Here is a 20,601-nt window from a genome sequence, read left to right on the forward strand (position 1 = left end):
GACTTGCGGAACGGATTAAGTTTGAGAACCAAGGTACCACTGTATTGCAAAATGCTGTCTATAACAGGGGCCACCCTTCTTCTGATCAGCTTGTACCCGGAACATCCTTCCCTTCACTGGAGTGATGGATTTCCTTGACCTCCTGTCTGTGCTAGCTTCTCAGCACACAGCATCTGGGAATGAAGAGGAAACGAGTCTTTTTCAGAATTGCAGTCACCAAGGGCAGTCTCAGAAGGACAAGGCTGCAGGTTGTTGAAAGGTCACCCTGCCTGGTGCCCAAAGCACTGTCCCACACCCTGCCCCCCACATTGTCCTGAGCCTCCCAAATATTGGGCTATTTCGCTGGATTCAAAGTTGGAGAGGTGGAAAGAAGCCATGCAACAATCACAGAGACCTAGGTAGTGTTTGGACTTAATGTAAAGGGGTTTTCTCTCCCCGTAGATCTTTCCCCCTGCTTTCCTTTCCCCCCAATGCTTAGCGGAAACTGGCCCCCACGCCAGGAAGGCAGCCCTGAACCAATGGGCGGTAAAATGGCAAATTCAATTCGACCTAAACAAAATTGATGCACGTCGGAGCAAAATATCTTATCAGCTGGTGGTGTGTAGTGAGTGATCAGGTGGGATTGCTATGAGGAATTATAAAAAATATGGAAGAAGCTATTTGTGTCCGCGATGAAAGACTTGCGTTGACTGGGTTTGAGCCATTTTGATACGATTTCTGATCAATCCATGTCTCTGCATCTTTGTCCTATTTCTCTACACCTGACAGGCACGTATAAGCATTCTAAATACACAGGCCAGTTGCTTCATCAGGCACCCTGGGTCATAAAGATGATAGTTAGCTTTGATGTAGTTTAATCTTTAGGTAGATTTTAAGGGCCAGGAGGCGGGTGGCGCTGTGGGTTAAACCACAGCGCCTAGGACTTGCCAATCAGAAGGTCGGCGGTTTGAATCCCCACGACGGGGTCAGCTCCCATTGCTCGGTCCCAGCTCCTGCCAACCTAGCAGTTCGAAAGCACGTCAAAGTGCAAGTAGATAAATAGGTATCGCTCCGGCGGAAAGGTAAATGGTGTTTCCGTGCGCTGCTCTGGTTCGCCAGAAGCGGCTTAGTCATGCTGGCCACATGACCCAGAAGCTGTACGCCGGCTCCCTCGGCTAATAAAGCAAGATGAGCGCCGCAACCCCAGAGTCAGTCTCGACTGGACCTAATGGTCAGGGGTCCCTTTACCTTTAAGGGCCAGGAAGAGAGTTCACAAGGAGATGGTAAATACTCTTTCCTTGCCATATTTCCTTCCTTCCTTCCTGTTTATGACCTGAATGCATTCCTCTAGTCCTGTTTTATTTACTCTCAGATTGTGTATGCATGCTCAGAGTAGTCTTTGCAGTTAAAAGAATTTCTTCTGATCTGACTTTGTCCCACGTGGGGTTTTTTGAAATGCTCAGAGGAAATCTGATTGGTTCTTACGAACACTGTGTAAAAAGTTCTTTTGTGAATAAAACGACCTGGGCTGAGGGGTGGAGAGGAATTATTATACCCACTCCTCGCAGAGTCTTGCTGGTCAAAGCCTCTGTGTGTATTTTATTAATCAGAGTCCAATCCTTCATTGCTTTGGGAACATCACAGTGGTGAGGGACCATGAACGAACAAGACCTTGGGGTCACAATGGACCAAGGCAGGCGTTAACAAGCGTGATGAGACTTTAATGTGCTCACAAACATTAAACAATCAACCCACAAGGAGAACAGCCATACCTATAGTGACGTGGGCAACCGTGAACACCGAGGTGGATCTCGTAAGCCAGGCAGGAGCGACGGCAGAGACCTCTCCAACTGGCACAGGTCCGTGTATTCAGTAGGATTCCCATCTCCTGTCCAGCTAGGATATAGGAAGTCACAACAATGAAGGTTAAAAAGTGATGACAAACCTAGACAGCATCTTAAAAAGCAGAGACATCACCTTGCCAACAAAGGTCTGTATAGTTAAAGCTATAGGTGGCCCTATAAGTTGCTCCTCCAAATCTCTGTCTGCCCCTCTCCAGATCTTCAGGCGCGCTGGCAGGCGACAACAGGAGTCTGCCAACAGCTGAAGAATCAGAGGTTCCCCATTCCCACTTTAACTAGAGATGGCAGGGATTGGACCTGAGATGTTCTGAGAGCACGGCAGGCACCCAGTGCTGCCCTAATACAAAACTAACAAAACTGGCAAAATGGATTTCAACAGGGACAATTTTCAGATTCTGCACTTAGGCAGGAGTAACCAGATGAACCAAAGGTCCGTATAGTTAAAGCCATGGTTTTCCCAGTAGTGATGTATGGAAGTGAGAGCTGGACCATAAAGAAGGCTGATCGCCAAAGAATGGATGCTTTTGAATTCTGGTGCTGGAGGAGACTCTTGAGGGTCCCATGGACTGCAAGAAGATCAAACCTATCCAATCTTAAGGAAATAAGCCCTGAGTGCTCACTGGAAGGACAGATCCTGAAGCTGAGGCTCCAATACTTTGGCCACCTCATGAGAAGAGAAGACTTCCTGGGAAAGACCCTGATGTTGGGAAAGATGGAGGGCACAAGGAGAAGGGGACGACGGAGGACGAGATGGTTGGACAGGGTTCTCGAAGCTATGAACATGAGTTTGACCAAACTGGGGGAGGCAGTGGAAGACAGGAGTGCCTGGCGTGCTTCCGTCCAGGGGGTCACGAAGAGTCGGACAAGACTAAACGACTAAACAACAACAACAAATGGTTGGTAATTCTCCTTCCCTCCCACTGGACCAGCAAGATGATTGAAGGAGGTGGGAGCACCCTTGTGCAAATTAATTGAAAAAAAGCATGTTTTCTATCTTACTCCTAATCTTGTACTCAAAACAAACACGAAAAGTCAGTTGGTCATTGTGGTGTCAGAAGCCTGCAGCCAATAGAAGGAATGATGTGCTTGCCACAATATATTGAGGTTCTACGAAAGAGAGTTATTCCAGAGCTGGTAAAGAGGTATCCTGACAGTACTGGGATATTGCAGCAGGACCTAGCTCCCTGTCACGCATCGAAAGTGGTGAAGAAATTCACGACAGAGCAGCAAAGACAGGTACTTGATTGGCCAGGGAATTCCCCGGACGTAAATCCCATTGAGAATTTGTGGGCTGTTATGCAAAAGATGCCTCTGTTCTATAGACTGTATGACTATGGAGAAGCTCATTCAGGCGCTGATTCAAGTGTGGTACAGGGATCCCAAAATCAACAGTGACTGTTTGAAACTAGTAGACTCCATGCCAAACCGTGTTCAAATGCTGCTTAAAAATAGCAGAGGTCATATCTATTACTAATGTATGTATATGTGAGTTTTGTCCATGTATACATGAGTTTTGTCCAATAAACTACCTTGCTTGTTTCAATTAATTTGCACAAGGGTGTAGGCATCAGTAGCAGCGGGACAAATGTCCCATTTGTGCAATGAGTGGGCCGGCTCACCATTTCATGTCACCAACTTTGTACTGAATCGCAACGTATTTCGTGCTTGCTTTTTTTTTACAGAGGTTGTTTTATTGTTGGTTTTGCGTTGTATAGGAATATTTTGTAAATCGAATAAACAAATAAAGCAAGCCCATCTTCACACAGAGGGGATTGTTGATAGAACCTGAGTGCCGGAACTAATGTTGTGTCGCCCCAATTAATTCCTGCAGATTAGCTCACAAAGCCCAGACATTTTTTTTCCGTTGCAGCTGCTTTTCCCGGCCAATGTTTTTACAAAGGATGGCTTGTCCGTGTCTCAAATGGTGCCTGCGGTCTAAACCAGTGTGATTCATCTGAGCTTCTATTTGAGAGATTTATCACAGGGGTGTTCTTAGAGTGAACACAACTGAGATCAAGCACATGTTCAGCTAAGCAATTGAAATTCAGGTCACCAAATTAAAACTGAATTGGCACTTTTAAGCACTGCCCCCCCCCCCAAAAAATCAGAGTTTTTGTGATAAGGAAAGTTGTGGGAAAATGCAAAGGAAATTGTGGGATACCATTTGTTTTGATGAAATGCCATCGAACCACCACACGCACACACACACACATCCCAGAAACAAATTAGGATAAATGCTCATTAAAGAGACAAGCTTGCCTAAACTCCCCACAAACTGCGCAAACAAATCAGGAAGAATTCTCAGTAAACAGGTCCGGAAGTATAATGATATCAAGGAGAGATTTGGACTAAAATGTTGACCAATTTTCATGAGGATTTAAAAATAAATAAACCACAGACCGCTGCAGAAATGCAAAGAACTGCATTTAAGTTTGGAAAAGTGAGAAACTGAATATTTTATTATTTTATTTATTCAACTTACATATTTTTCTGTCTATAAGATGCCCCCATGTATAAGAGGCCCCCATGTTGTGGGACTTGGATTTAAAAAATGGGGGAAAGATGTATCCGTGTATAAGATGCCCCCTAATTTTTGACATTATTTTTTAGGGGGGAAACCTGGTCTTATACATGGAAAACTACTGTATACACCGCCCTATACCCAGAGGTTTCATTTTATTTCTTTTTTTCTCTCATATTTTGGAAATGTACATCCAGGTTTTTTCCCCTTTAAATTTTTGGGGGGCCCCAAGAGAGTGGGGCCCTAAGCTATAGCTTGTTTGGCTTATACATAAATCTGGCCCTGATCCTAGCTGACAGCATAGTGGTCTACAAGATCTCTCTGGTGGTCCCAGGGAGATGCCAAGCATTGAGCCTAATACAGTGGTACCTTGGGTTACAGACACTTCAGGTAACAGACTCCGCTAACCCAGAAATAGTACCTCGGGTTAAGAACTTTGCTTCAGGATGAGAACGGAAATCGCGCGGTGGCAGCAGGAGGCCCCATTAACTAAAGTGGTACCTCAGGTGAAGAACATTTTCAGGTTAAGAACGGACCTCCGGAACGAATTAAGTTCTTAACCCAAGGTTAAGTTCTTAACCACTGTAATAATACCATTATTGTCAATGTACAACCTGTGTACAATAAAATTAACTGAGCCTCCCTCCCCCCCCCCCAAAAAAAACACTCAGTCTCATTGCACTCTGTGTGCTTGTCACACAACACACCAACCCTGAAAGTCAGTTGCACTATATAGTGGACGCTCGGGTTGTGACCGTGATCCGTGCGGGAGGCACATTTGCAACCTGCAGCGTTCACAACCCACAGCGGTGCGTCCGCACACGCGTGGGTTGCGATTCGGCGCTCATGTGCAAAGCACGATTTAGCACTTCGCATGCGTGACCCCCGAAACCCGGAAGTAACCCGTTCTGGTACTTCCAGGTTTCGGCAGGTCCATAACCCGAAAAACGCAACTTGAAGCGTCTGCAACCCGAGGTATGACTGTATTATTTTGTGTTCAGCAGCCTAACGGCCCATGGATAGAAACTGTTTTTTAGCCTGTTGGTACGACTGATTAGACTTCTATATCTCCTGCCTGAGGGTAGAAGATTGAAGAGGTGCTGGCCGGGGTGTGAAACGTCCCTGAGAATTTTTCTCGCTCTCCTAAGGCATCGATCCCGTGCGATGTCATCAGGGTACAGCCCATAATATCATGTGCTGTGTTCACCACCCTCTGTCTACATGCTAAACCAATCCTGTATCACTGAGCTAAAATAACAGAGGCCCTCAGTGGCAAGGCACCCTAAAATGCAGGGCAATTAGACAAAAAAAAAAATAAAAAAAATCCTATCCCTTCAGCAGTGAAAAGAAGACCTGTCAACAAAGACTATTTCTCCCATGACAAGTTGAGATACAGTGGTGCCTCGCAAGTTGAAATTAATCCGTTCCGTGAGGCTCTTTTTCGTCTTGCGAAGCAAGCCCATTGACAGCGGATTAGCGCTATTAGCGGTTTAGCGGCTTTTAGCGATCAGCTGATAAGTGGCTTAGCGGCTTAGGAAAAGGGGAGAAAAGGGGGGAAACCGCAGGAACTCGCAAGACATTTTCGTCTTGCGAAGCAAGCCCATAGGGAAATTCGTTTTGCGAAGCGCCTCCAAAACGGAAAACCCTTTCGTCTAGCGGGTTTTCCGTCTTGCCAGGCATTCGTCTTGCGGGGCACCACTGTATTTCCCTTTAAGACAGAGACTTCCTTTTGCATCTGGTCACTGGAAGATACAGTATTTTCCACTCCATAAGACACACTTTTTTCTTCCTAAAAAGTAAGGGGAAATGTCTGTGCGTCTTATGGAGCGAATGCGTGGTCCCTGGAGCTGAATTGCCCAGGGGCAAAAAGCAGATCATGCTTAAAAAAAAAAAATAGGGCCCAAAAACGTGGTTACAAAGCACAGATCCACATGGATTCTCAGGATTTTTGCATTGGGCTACCCCAAACTTCCCATCAAATCACATGTCTGTGGCCACAGCATGAGCCACAAAAATCATACATCCACTGTTTCGTTCAGAATTTTTTTCTTCTTGTTTTCCTCTAAAAACTAGGTGTGTCTTATGGTCAGGTGTGCCTTATACAGCGAAAAATGCAGTACTTACCGATGAATCCTAGCAGCGCCAGCAAAAGAAGCAGCTGTGGTCCGAACGCTTTCATGGTTCTGCGTCGATCGGGTGCTAATATTTCGGCCGGCTCCCATCCAACCATCCCAGCTCCCTGGACTTTTATCCTTTGGGGGCCCCCCCTGCAAAAAGGTGGACTTTGGCACACTCGTGCCGCATCGTGACTCAGAGAGGCCAGGATTTAGGAATTAGCTTCGGCATTGTATAGTGCCTGACCGCATGCATGTTTACTCCAAACTCAATTATTCTGCGGAATTCATTAGTGCGCACACCCAAGCGGGCAAATAGAGGTCAGTCGTGAAATTTACTAGATGACCCCGGGGCAAGTCACTGCCGCTCAGCTTCACCCACCTCGCACAGTTGTTGTGAGGATATTAAAATGAAGTAGGATGTTAAAATGAAGTAGGAATGAAATGAAGTGATCTCTAACAATAAGGTTAAAAAGGAATATGCAAAAAATGGCTTGATAATTAGATGAGAAATAGAATGATATAATATGTTTAAGATAAAGAACGAAGATAAAACAAGGAGGGAAAAATTTGCTGAATTAACTATTTGAATTGGAATACAAAGGAGGGAGGTGTGAGGAAGTCACGGAAATAAGTAAATGAATTATAGGTCAGAGAAAGAGGGATTTGTTTTTAATCTGTTCTTATTTTCCCTTTGGTTTTTTCCCCCTGTACTTTGTATTTTTTTTTCATTTTTTTTGGATCATGTAATTTCTTTTTTTGTGTTCTTTTTTATTTTTTATTTTTTCTTGGAAATTTCAATAAATATTATTCTATTAAAAAAAAAGAAGAAAAAGAGAGGGAGACCCAGGCCACCTTGAGCTCCTTGGAGCGATGGGATATGAAACATAATTATTATAATAATATTTATACCCTGCCCTCCCCGGCTAGAGCCAGGCTCAGGGCAGCTAACAACAGTAAAATTTCAGTAAAAACATAATGGGGGGAGGAACCAATTTAAAATTGACATCTTTCTGCGGAAAGATGTCAAGTCCCGCAGGGCCCTGGCCTCTTGTGACAGAGTGTTCCACTAAGTCGGGGCCAGTACTGAAAAGGCCCTGGCCCTAGTTGAGACCAATGTAACCACCTTGCGACTTGGGACCTCCAAAGTGTTGTAATTTGTGACCTTAAGGTCCTCCGTGGGGCATACCAGGAGAGGCGGTCCCATAGGTATGAGGGTCCTAGGCCGCATGGGGCTTCAAAGGTCAAAACCAGCACCTTGAACCTGACCCTGTACTCCACCGGGAGCCAGTGCAGCTGGTAAAGCACTGGATGAATGTGATCCCGCCTGGAGGTGACCGTCGCGTGGATCACAGTGGCCAGGTCAGGGCGAGAGAGGTAAGGAGTCAACACAAGGAGAGCCCCAGGTTAGCAATGTCTGGATTTCAACACTGCTGTCTGGGCATGCGTGAGCCCTTATTATATCACAAAGCAGAAATCGAGCAAATCAGCAGAACTGTGCTCTATTCACGCTTTTGTCTCCCCTTTCCTGGCCTTGGGCACATCCCATGACTGTCCTTGCTGCAAAGTCTGCTTGCCTTGTCATTGCCAGGCTTATTTGATTCATTAGGGATAATAATAATAATAATAATAATAATGGAAATAACTGGCAGAATCCGATACCGAGAAGAGTCGGTGGAAGAGGATTGGAAAAAATTTAAAAACTATTTGCAGAAATATTGTAAAATCAATGAAAGTTAAAGTTAAAGTTAAAGTGATGTTGGATTGAAACGAAGTGGTTTTAGCAATAAGGTTAGAATGGATTCGCAAAAATAGATTGATAACAGATGAAAATATAAAGTTACAATGTGTTAAGATATTGGATTAAGATTAATACAAAGTGGGAAAGGAATTGGAATACAGAAAAGGGAGGTGTGAGGGGGTCAGGGAAATAAGTAATGAAGTATAAGCTATGAAAAGATGGATTTGCTTTTAACTTTTTGTTTTTTTTTATTATGTATTCTGTAACTCTTTTTTGTACTTTTGTAATTCTGTATTTTTTATTTTTATTTTTTTTGACACCTATTTTGTAATTTTATTTACTTTTCTAAAACCTTAATAAATATAATAATAATAATAATAATAATAATAATAATAATAATAATAATAATAATTGTTGTTGTTTAGTCGTTTAGTCATGTCCAACTCTTCATGACCCCATGGACCAGAGCATGCCAGGCGCTCCTGTCTTAATAATAATAATAATAATAATGAATTATTATTAATACCCCACCCATCTGGCTGGCTTTCCCTAGCCACTTGTGGCGGCTCCCAACAGAATACTGGGAGTGGCTAAGGAAACCCAGCCAGATGGGCGGGGTATAAGTAATATATTATTATTATTATTATTATTATTATTATTATTATTAGGATATTGACTGGGTGGAAGGTGTGCAGAAATCTGGAAATCGGGCCGTATGAGGAACAGTTGAAGGAGCTGGGTGTGTTTAGCCTGGAAAAGAGGAGAGTGATAGAGGATATGATAGCTGTTTTCAAATACAGTGGACTTTTGGGTTACGTTACCTTTGGATAACATAACTTTCGGGTTGCAAATGTAACAAACCTGGAAGTGTATTCTTCTGGGTTTCACCGCTCACGCATGCGCAGAAGCAGCGCCTCTGCTTACGTAATTTTCAGGGTGCGTACAGACCCCCGGAACAAATTACATTCCAGAGGGTCCACTGAATCTGAAAAATATTATTATTATCAGAAGCAGTCCAACATTTTAGGAAATATTTGTTTATACTCTAAAAGGCAGCCTAGTAATTCTGATGATGAGCAGAGATTTAGGGGGCGGCAGAATCTTTCACACATCTGAAAACCCTACTCTAATGCCCCCCCCCCCAAATGCACATATAGTGGTACCTCTGGTTACGAACTTAATTCGTTCTGGAGGTCTGTTCTTAACCTGAAACTGTTCATAACCTGAGGTACCACTTTAGCTAATGGGGCCTCCTGCTGCACGATTTCTGTTCTCACCCTGAAGCAAAGTTCTTAACCTGAGGTACTATTTCTGGGTTAGTGGAGTCTGTAACCTGAAGCGTCTGTAACCTGAAGCCTCTGTAACCCAAGGTACCTCTGTACATTCAGCCCAGGCCTACCAAATATGCTCTGCTTGTTCTTCAAGCGCTTCCCACAAGGGGGCATCCTAGGCATTCATGTTCAGATCCCAAGGATAACTGCCTGCAAAGTTCAGGGATTATTTTTTTGCTCAGAAATTCAGGGCATCGCCATGCTGTCCAAGCCTCCATCGTCTGCACAGAGGCTTCTCCTGTGTTTACCTCTCAGAAATTTAGAGCAAATGAAAGCAGCCGGGAGGATAGAATCTCCAGCAAGGTGGAACGTAAGAAGAGCATAAGAAGAAATTACTGGGTCAAGCTAATGACCTATCAAGCTCTGCTCCTCCTGCTCCAGAGGGTGGGACTCGAACTCGTGGCTCCAAGTGACAAGAAAGGAGATTCCAACTAAAAGTTAGGAAGAACTTTCTGGTGGTAAGAGCTGTTTGACAGTGGAACGGTCTCCATCGGGAGATGGTGGACTCTCTCCTTCCTTGGAGCTTTTAAAGCAGAGGTTGGATGGACATCTGTCATGGATGCGTCAGCTGAGATTCTTGCATTGCAGGGGGTCAGAGTAGATGACCCTTGGGATCCATACCCAACTCTTAAGATTCTATGATTCTAAGTCCAGAATCCTCTTCCCAAAGTGGCCAACCAGACGCCCTCAAGGGAAACCTGCAAACAGGATTTGAGCACAACGCTCTCCCCTCCTGTGGTCAGGGCCGGATTTAGGTTTGATGAGGCCCTAAGATACTGAAGGTAATGGGGCCCTTTATATGTCCAGCTGTCCTTTGTCAACAACAAACTGTCCCTGTTTTTCATGTTGAATATATGCTATACGGTAATTTATGGACCTGATAGGTATCTAAAGCCATTTGCACATGACAAAATATGTATTTTACCAAAGTAATTGTTGAACTGAAATACAATTAAGAAGTATATTAATAGTGAAATACAATTAAGAAGTATATTGGGGGGGGGCAAGAGAGTGGGGCCCTAAGCTATAGCTTGTTTAGCCTCTTCCTCCTCTTCCTCCTCTTCTTCTTCTTCTTCTTCTTCTTCTTCTTCTTCTTCTTCTTCAGCGATCCCTCGTAGCCGAGTAAGATTGTCTTCCATAAACACGGTTTTAGCAATGAGTCCGTAAGTGACTGTGGAGGCCAATTCTGGATCCACACGTTCTTCCACAGCGGGGACATGGGTTTCCAGGTGGGAGTTGATCCCAGTGTGGATTTGCCAAGCGTGCCTTCCTCTTAGCACGCTTCTCCCTTGCGTCCTGAGTTCGAGTGTCTTCAAAGCCCAGGACACCTTTGGTAAAGGCTGTTCTCCAACTGGAGCGCTCGCAGGCCAGTGTTTCCCAGCTGATGGTGTTTATACTACATTTTTGAAGATTTGCCTTGAGAGAGTCTTTAAACCTCTTTTGTTGACCACCAGCATTACGCTTTCCATTTTTAAGTTCGGAATAGAGTAGTTGCTTTATGTAAATCCGCCACTGGCTATGGTTTCCATCAATTGCAATTCAGAAGCATGCACCTTGTACACCTCCTTCGGGCAATTCCTTCAGACAAGCTGGTGCCAAATGTCTTGCTCTGCTTTCCATTGGACCCATCAGTGAGGCCGAGAGGGGGGTCTTGTTGTCTGGGTAACTCAGGACCTCCAGACACATGGACCAGGCTGCCTTATCCATCTTGCTCCATAATCTCTGCACCAGTGGCTTCCCAGTTAGCTAAGTACCGCAGAACCCCTGTTTTTCAAAACCAAGCCATGTGTGATGGCCTGGGACTCGGGCTCAGACTCGGAGCCGGAGAAGTCTCAGTCTGCACCGGATCCTTTGCCTCAGGCGGCATCTGAACCGAGTCTGGGGCCTGATTCTGAAGAGCCCCAGTCTGCACAGGTTCCCCTGCAACAAGCACCAGCTGGGCTGAGTCAGGGGCCTGAGCCTGCCCTGGCTCCAGATGCAAGGATGACCTCGTGGCCTCCAGCTGGGCCATCACTTACAGCTGCTCCACTACCGGTTGGGTCAGGGGAGGCTGAGGCGGCCCCTGGGTCTAGTAACCCACCGACGTCTCCCGAGCTGCAGAGACTGAGGTCTGAGAGAAGGAGAGACCTGAGTACTCGCAGGAGGAGTGCTCGCCTTTGGGCGAAAGAGGGAGGTGAGTCGCCGGGGGATCAGGACCGGCCGCTACCCCAACAGAGATAAAAGGCTAACGGACCCCACCCCAGGTTGCGGGAGCAACATTGCTGCATGCTAGATCCTGCCTGTTACCCTGTGCCTAACCTAGCCTGGTTTCCTGCCTTGGCCCTGTTGGACTGACTCTTCGCGGAATCCTTGGATTTGGGACCGGATCTGGACTGCTTGGCTCGGGTTAACCCCCCGGGCCCAGCACACCTTGGACCACCTCCTTTCGGAAATGTTGATATCTCTATGGTAGTTTTTGTTATGTGAATGGTTTCATGGACCCCCTGGGTGGGTTATGCAGACCTCCTGGGATCCACGGACCACCAGTTGGGATCTACTGCTCTACACTGTTGGCAGCAGCATGCCAAGTTTAAGAATCTAAGGAACATCTGCTGAATCCATGGCCCATGTAGTTCGGCATCCCAGTCTCACAGAGCCTGTCGGAAACCAGCAAGCAGAATTCGAACACAAGCCTTTCCCCCTTGCTGGTGTTTTCCAGCATAGCTCTGTTGGTAGGGCATGAGACTCTAATAATAATAATAATAATAATAATAATAATAATAATAATAATATATAACACCGGTCTTGAAAGACCTACATTGGCTCCCAGTACGTTTCCGAGCACAATTCAAAGTGTTGGTGCTGACCTTTAAAGCCCTAAACGGCCTTGGCCCAGTATACCTGAAGGAGCGTCTCCACCCCCATCGTTCTGCCCGGACACTGAGGTCCAGCTCCGAGGGCCTTCTGGCGGTTCCCTCCCTGTGAGAAGCCAAGTTACAGGGAACCAGGCAGAGGGCCTTCTTGGTAGTGGCGCCTGCCCTGTGGACACCCTCCCATCAGATGTCAAAGCGATAAACAACTACCTGACATTCAGAAGACATCTGAAGGCAGCCCTGTTCAGGGAAGTTTTTAATATGTGACATTTTAGTGTATTTTTCATCTTTGTTGGAAGCCGCCCAGAGTGGCTGGGGAAACCCAGCCAGATGGGCGGGGTACAAATAATAAATTATTTTATATATATATATATATATATATATATATATATATAATAATAATAATAATATAATAATAATAATAATAATAATAATAATAATATATATGATGTTTTCAAAACTGCAAAAACAGGAAAAGTACAATACAATTAATTAACCGATACATCAAATTATTTCCACCCTTCCATGGTTTCCTCAAATTATCTCTTACTGCTGCACATTATAATAATTGCAATCGTTCTTCCAGTCATTTTATTCTCATAACAATTTTTTTACTGCTGAGCTTACTCCAAACCAACTCGCGTTTTAACATGTTTGCAGCAATGGTTAAAGAAAACAATCTACAAATCGTTTCCAATTCCTCTTCAAGGATGGCCTCTTCTTCTTCTTCTTCTTCTCTGAAGAGCATGAGACTCATGGGTTTGAGCCCCACCTTGGGCGAAAGATTCCTGCCCTGCAAGGGGGGTTGGACTAGATGATCTTCAGGGGTCCCCTTCCAATGCTACAGTTCTGCGATTCTCTGAACTGGGATTCAGAAGCTGTGGAGGCAGAGCGTATAGGGATCATGGCTAGGAGCCATGGCTAGAACCCTCTCCTTCATGTTTCCAGGTGGGAGCCTTGAAGTCGTCAAGGACTGAACCCGGGACCTTCTGCATACCAAGCCCTGTTTAGGGAAGCTTTTAATATTTGGTGAATTATTGCATTTTAATATTTTGCTGGAAGCCACCCAGAGTAACTAGGGAAAGCCACCCAGATGGGCGGGGTATAAATAATAAATTACAGTGGACGCTCGGGTGGCGAAAGTGATCCGTGCGGGATCCACATTCACAACCCACAGTGGCATGTCTGCGCGGGTTGCAATTCGACTCTTCTGCGCATGCGCAAAGCACAATTTAGAGCTTCTGCGCATGCATGACCGCCAAAACCTGGAAGTAACCTGTTCCAGTACTTGCGGGTTTCAGCAATCCATAACCTGAAAAAACGCAACCTGAAGCGTCTGTAACCCGAGGTGTTGTTGTCGTTTAGTCGTGTCCGACTCTTCATGACACCTGGACCAGAGCACGCCAGGCACTCCTGTCTTCCACTGCCTCCCGCAGTTTGGTCAAACACTGTCCAACCATCTCATCCTCTGTCGTCCCCTTCTCCTTGTGCCCTCCATCTTTCCCAACATCAGGATCTTTTCCAGGGAGTCTTCTCTTCTCCTGAGGTGGCCAAAGGATTGGAGCCTCAGCTTCAGGATCTGTCCTTCCAGTGAGCACTCAGGGCTGATTTCCTTCAGGATGGAGAGGTTTGATCTTGCAGTCCATGGGACTCTCAAGAGTCTCCTCCAGCACCAGAATTCAAAAGCATCCATTCTTCGGCGATCAGCCTTCTTTATGGTCCAGCTCTCACTTCCATACACCACTACTGGGAAAACCAGAGATTTAACTATATGGAACCCAAGGTATGATGATGATGTATTATTATTAATTAATTATTATTAATTATTATTAATTATTATTAATTATTATTAATTATTATTATTATTATTAATTCTTATTCTTATTCTTATTCTTATTATTAAAGCAGATGCTCAGCCTCTGAGCCAAGGGAGGACTTTCCCATCTCCCCTCCCACCCCATTTTCAATCCTGGAGTAAACAGAGAGAGATAGACGGATTTCTGAGCAGCCCCAGCGAATCCTTGCCGGAGCTGTGCAGAGACTGGAGAGGGAGGCGGAAAACGCACAGCGGTTTTTACTGCCTCTTTCCCCATCTGGTTTCCATTCGGCTCATTTCTGCTGCTGCTGCTGCTGCGAGAGAAAGAGAGAGATTCAAGTGGACCGAGGGCGCGCAACAGCCGCGCAAAGGGATGCTCCGCTTGCGCCCATGACACCACCGACGCACCCTTGGCTTCGGGAGAGGGACTGGGTGGCACTGGAGGAGCTGGGTGGGTGCAGGAGAGGGGAGATTTTGGATCCCAGCCTGCGGGAGAGGAAGGGAGGCGGAGGCGAGAGACAGAGGCATTGTGCAGAAGAGTAAGGCGATGCTGTGGCCCGCGGTGGCGGCGGCAATGGTCCTCCTGGCCGGTCTCTCGCAGTGCGTCCAGGCAGAGACCTACACTTCCATGCTGAGCATCCGCCAGGCGCTCAGCACCGAGAGGGAGCTCCTGCGCTTTTTGCACACCTACCTGGAAGAGGAAGCCAAGAGGCTGGAGGACCTCAGGAGGTAAGGGCCGGGCTCTGTTTGCGGGGATCAAGCCCGGGAGGCTGGAATGGTAGAGTTGGAAGGAACACCCCCAGCCCCAGGGCTATGTAGTCCGACCCCCTCCATTGCAGGGAATCGCAGCTGAATAATCCCTGCCGGATAACCTTCCATTCTGCTGTCAAACAGTTCTGTCTACTCTTTTGCTTAGCCAGAATTTCCTTCTAGGCATTTGAACTGTTGGTTTGGGTCCCACCCTCTGGAACAGACGAAAACAAGCTTGCTCCATCCTCCAGGTGACAGCTCATCAGATATTTAAAATAATAATAATAAGGGACACAGGTGGCAGTAGGACGCGGGTGGCGCTGTGGGTTAAACCACAGAGCCTAGGATTTGCCAATCAGAAGGTCGGCGGTTTGAATCCCCGCAACGCAGTGAGCTCCCGTTGCTCGGTCCCAGCTCCTGCCCACCTAGCAGTTCAAAAGCACGTCAAAGTGCAAGTAGATAAATAGGTACCACTCCGGCGGGAAGGTAAATGGCGTTTCCGTGCGCTGCTCTGGTTCGCCAGAAGCGGCTTAGTCATGCTGGCCACATGAACCGGAAGCTGTACGCCAGCTCCCTCGGCCAATAAAGCGAGATGAGTGCCGCAACCCCAGAGTCGGTCACGACTGGGCCTAATGGTCAGGGGCCCCTTTACCTTTACCTTAATAATAATAATAATAATAATAATAATAATAATAATATAATTTATTATTTGTACCCCGCCCATCTGGCTGGGTTTCCCCAGCCACTCTGGGCGGCTTCCAACAAAGATTAAAAATACATTAAAATGTCACACGTTAAAAACTTCCCTGAATAGGGCTACCTTCAGATGTCTTCTAAACGTCAGGTAGTTGTTTATCTCTTTGACAACTGATGGGAGGGTGTCCCACAGAGCGGGTGCCACCACCGAGAAGGCCCTCTGCCTGGTTCCCTGTAGCTTTGCTTCTTGCCATGAGGAAACCGCCAGAAGGCCCTCGGCACTGGACCTCAGTGTCCGGACAGAAGGATAGGGGTGGAGACGCTCCTTCGGGTATACTGGCTATCCCCTCTCAGTCTCCTCTTTTCCAGGCCAAACATACTCAGCTCATTCAACCATTCCTCATATGGCCCGATTTCCAGATTTCTGCACACCTTCCAGTCAGTCAATATAACAACAACAACAACAACAACAATTTGTTTGTTTGTTTGTTTATTATATCCGACACATCTGGCTAGGTTTCTCCAGCCACTCTGGGCGGCTCCCAACAGAATATTAAAAACACTATAAAACAGCAAGCATTAAAAACTTCCCTAAACAGGGCTGCCTTCAGATGTCTTATAAAAGTCACATAGTTGTTTATTTCCTTGACATCTGATGGGAGGGCAGGTGCCACCACCGAAATGGCCCTCGGAGTTGGACCTCAGGGTCTGGGCTGAATGATGTTTTGGTGGAGACGCTCCTTCAGGTATACTGGGCCAAGGCCGTTTAGGGCTTTCAAGGTCAGAACCAACACTTTGAATTGTGCTCAGAAATGTGGCACCCAGAACTGGACACAGGACTCCAGGTGTGGTCTGACCAAGGCAGAAGAGAGCAGGACTATGACTTGCCTCAATCTGGACACTAGACTAGCCTAGAATAGCATTCACTTATGTTGCTGCTGCATCACGCTGGGAACTTATGTTCAGCTTGTGCTCAACTAAGACTCCTAGATCCTTTCCACATGTACTGCTGTCAAGTCTTATCTTTGTGCATCTGGTTGTTGTTTAGTCGTTTAGTCATGTCCGACTCTTCGTGACCCCTGGACCAGAGCACGCCAGGCACTCCTGTCTTCCACTGCCCCCCGCAGTTTAGTCAAACACTGTCCCACCATCTCGTCCTCTGTCATCCTCTTCTCCTTGTGCCCTCCATCTTTCCCAACATCAGGGTCTTTTCCAGGGAGTCTTCTCTTCTCATGAGGTGGCCAAAGTCTTGGAGCCTCAGCTTCAGGATCTGTCCTTCCAGTGAGCACTCAGGGCTGATTTCCTTCAGAATGGAGAGGTTTGATCTTCTTGCCGTCCATGGGACTCTCAAGAGTCTCCTCCAGCACCATAATTCAAAAGCATCCATTCTTCGGCAATCAGCCTTCTTTATGGTCCAGCTCTCACTTCCATACATCACTACTGGGAAAACCAGAGCTTTAACTATAGGGACCTTTGGTGCAGAACCTGAAATTTGTCCCTGTTGAAATCCATTTTGCCAGTTTCATTAGTTTTCTGTTCGTGCTACACTGAGTGCCTGCTGTGCTGTCAGAACATCTCAGGTTCATAGCTGTCAACTTTTCCCTTTTCTTGCGAGGAATCTTATTCGGAATAAGGGAATTTCCCTTTAAAAAAGGGAAATGTTGACAGCTATGCCAGGTTCAATCCCTGCCATCTCTAGTTAAAGCGGGAATGGGGAACCTCTACTTCTCCAGATGTTGGCAGACTCCTGTTGGCGCCTGCAGGCATGTCTGAAGATCTGGAGAGGGGGAGACAGAGATTTGGAGGAGCAACTGATAGAGACAAAGGAGAATGAATGGAGGTGCAAAAACTACCCACATTCATCGACAGCAACATTGACTCAAAGCAAAAGTTGTCCCAAGATTCCCAGCACATTTTCTCACCACTTTCGCGATCACAAAGTCTGGTATTTGGGGAGAGCTGGTTTGTTGCACAAAAGCTCCAAATCACATTTACTTGCAGGTCCTGAATTTGCCAGTATGTGATGGATTCCCACCCCAAACAACAACAGTCTGGAGGCTTCCCAGAAGGCACTCTCCCAACTATTCCTTGCTAGTTGTTTCCTACTTCCATCTTCTGTGCCTTGCAATTATACACACCGTATTTTTTGCTCTATAGGATGCACCGGACCATAGGAGGGGGAGAACGGGGGGGGGGGGGATTCCCTCTCTCTGCTCCGTGCCCCTTCAGCGAAGCGGAAGAAGAAACATTTCTCCTCCCGCTTCGCTGAAGGGGCGCTGCACAGAGAGGGAAAACTGTGCAGCGCCTCTCCAGCGAAGCGAAGCCTGGAGAGCGAGAGGAGTCAGTGTGCACCGACCCCTCTCACTCTCCAGGCTTCAGGCGACTATCCGCAAGCCTTCGGATAGCTGCCTGAAGCCCACAGAGCGCAGCGCGAACTTCCACTGTGCTCCAGGGGCTTCAGGCGGCTTCAGCGAAAGCAACGCAAAGCCTCCGGAGTGCGGGGGGAGCTCTCCCTCTGCGCTTTGGAGGCTTCACGTTGCTATCGCTGAAGCCAAGGAGCCTGCATTCGCTCCATAGGACGCACACACATTTCCCCTTAATTTTTGAAGGGGAAAAAGTGTGTCTTATAGAGCGAAAAATATGGTGCATATTTTTAAAAAGCCCAGATCCACCAGAACAGGTGCCCAGAATCTGCCACTTGAGGCAGCCACCTTGCCCGGTTCCACGCCAGAACCAGCCACAAACACGTCCACTTTCAAACAGACCCTCCTCGTTTGAGGTTTTCGCTATGCAGTTTTCCGGGGATGGGTGTGGAGGGAAATCAATCCTTCTGCACCAAACTTCTGGACGGCAAAATTGGCAAGAGAGCATTGCAATTCGAAACAGTGTCTTGGCAAATATTCATCTGCCCTTTTGTAGGTGTTGGCTGTGTATGATAGAATGTGAACCAGAAGGGCTGGGTTTTTGTGGTTTGGGCTTTTTTTGAAAGGGAAAGTGAGTACAACCTATCCCCCCCCCCCAAAAAAAAATCCCTTATGGGAACAGCCCATAAAGAATTGGGTTTTCATAAGTAAAAACATATTAGATATATATTTCCATTGGAAAAGGTTCAGAAAATTAAAAGGATCCAGGGGATGAAACGATGCCTGTATGAAAAAGGTTTGCAGAGTTTGTGACTTTTCAGTTTTAGGAAATATAGGATCAGGCCAATGACCCATCTAGTACAGCACCTGTATTTTAAATCCCCCCCCCATTATGTTTTTACTGTAATTTTACTGGTGTTAGCTGCCCTGAGCCTGGCTCTGGCTGGGGAGGGCAGGGTATAAATAAAATTTATTATTATTATTATTATTATTATTATTATTATTATTATTATTATTATTTTATTATCCTGTTCTCACAGTGGCCAACCAGAGGCTTCTGGGAAGTCTGCAAGCACAAGAACAACTCTCCACTCCTGCAGTTTCCAGCAACTGGGACTCAGAATAATAATAATAATAATAATAATAATAATAATAATAATAATAATTTATTATTATAGTTAGTGGATTAAAATGTATAAAAGGTAAAGGGACCCCTGACCATTAATAATAATAATAATAATAATAATAATAATAATAATAATAATAATAATATATTATTTGTACCCCGCCCATCTGGCTGGGCTGCCCCAGCCACTCTGGGCGGCTTCCAACAAAGATTGAAAATACATCAAAATGTCACACATTAAAAACTTCCTTGAATATCTTCTAAAAGTCACGCAGTTGTTTATTTCATTGACATCTGAATGGAGGGCGTTCCACAGGGCGGGAGCCACCACCGAGAAGGCCCTCTGCCTGGTTCCCTGTAACCTTAATTCTCGCAGGGAGGGAACCGCCAGAAGGCCCTCGGAGCTGGACCTCAGTGTCCGGGCTGAACAATGGGGGTGGAGACGCTCCTTCAGGTCTACTGGGTTGAGGCTGTTGAGGGCTGCCCAGTCCAGCTGCCGCATTCTGGATTAGCTGTAGTTTCCGGCTCACCTTCATTGCAGCGGGAGATAACCAGAGCATGCACCACTCTGGCGAGACAGTCTGCAGGCAGGTAGGGTCTCAGCCTGCGTGCCAGGTGGAGCTGGTAGACAGCTGCCCTGGACACAGAATTGACCTGTGCCTCCATGGACAGTGGTGAGTCCAGAATGACTCCCAGGCTGTGCACCTGGTCCTTGAAAGCCCTGGCTTAGGGCTTTCAAGGTCAGCACCAACACTTTGAATTGTGCTTGGAAAGGTACTGGGAGCCAATGTAGGTCTTTCAAGACCATTGTTATATGGTCTTGGCGGCCGCTCCCAGTCCCCAGTCTAGCTGCCACAACTAGGCTAGTATCGCTGCCCCCAACTGTGGAGCCTTCCATAGCCCTCTCCTCCTGAGTTTTGTCTAATTGTGAATAATATCCTTCTTCATGCCTTCCTCCCCAACCAGATTCTACAGGAAGATCCAGGCCTTGCACCAAGGAGCGGGCACCACCGTGGTTAACCCTTTACTGGCCTACACGCTCATCAAGAGGTTGCAGTCAGACTGGCTGAACGTGGTGTACAGCGTGGAAGCCAGCGAGAACGCCCAAGGTATGTGAGTTGAAGGCAGGGCATACTGTTTAGCTGCTGGGAATATAACAGTGATAGCAATGGGCATTTAGAGAAGGTTCGTTGCATCGCGGGAGGACACCTGCTTGGCATGCAGAAGGGCCCAGGTTCAAGCCACAGTAGCATCTCTAGGTAGGAATGTTGCCTTCCTGAAACTCTGGGCGGCAGCTGCCGGCCAGTACAGGCAGGCAGCCCTGAGATAGATGGACCTTTTTTTTTTTTTAAAAAAGGCACCTTTTAAAAAAATTAAAATGTACCTTTCCCCCCCAAAAAAAACAGAGTCCTTTTTGTTGGGGATAATTCAGAGGGAAATTACTAGGTGT

The 20,601-nt window shown here is 46.4% G+C and overlaps 1 protein-coding gene and 1 long non-coding RNA gene across 2 annotated transcripts in view; one reads left to right on the plus strand and one right to left on the minus strand.

Annotated features, from left to right (window-relative positions):
* Positions 1–15: 15 nt before the first annotated feature.
* On the minus strand, positions 16–6,811 carry LOC309341362. The gene is made up of 3 exons (XR_014156266.1): positions 6,487–6,811; positions 1,752–1,875; positions 16–173 (listed from the first exon to the last, which is right to left on the minus strand). It is a non-coding gene; the product is annotated as an uncharacterized lncRNA (long non-coding RNA).
* Positions 6,812–14,563: 7,752 nt separating this feature from the next.
* Positions 14,564–20,601, plus strand: part of P4HA3 (prolyl 4-hydroxylase subunit alpha 3) — a 36,688-nt gene continuing 30,650 nt past the window's right edge. Inside the window, exons 1-2 of the mRNA XM_081860481.1 lie at positions 14,564–14,945; positions 20,118–20,260. Coding sequence (XP_081716607.1) covers positions 14,764–14,945; positions 20,118–20,260 — 325 coding nt within the window. The 5' untranslated portion in view covers positions 14,564–14,763. The remainder of the gene's footprint in view (positions 14,946–20,117; positions 20,261–20,601) is intronic.

The sequence above is a fragment of the Podarcis erhardii genome (genome assembly GCF_964252035.2).
Source record: "Podarcis erhardii genome assembly, chromosome: 4".
Classification (NCBI taxonomy): domain Eukaryota; kingdom Metazoa; phylum Chordata; class Lepidosauria; order Squamata; family Lacertidae; genus Podarcis; species Podarcis erhardii.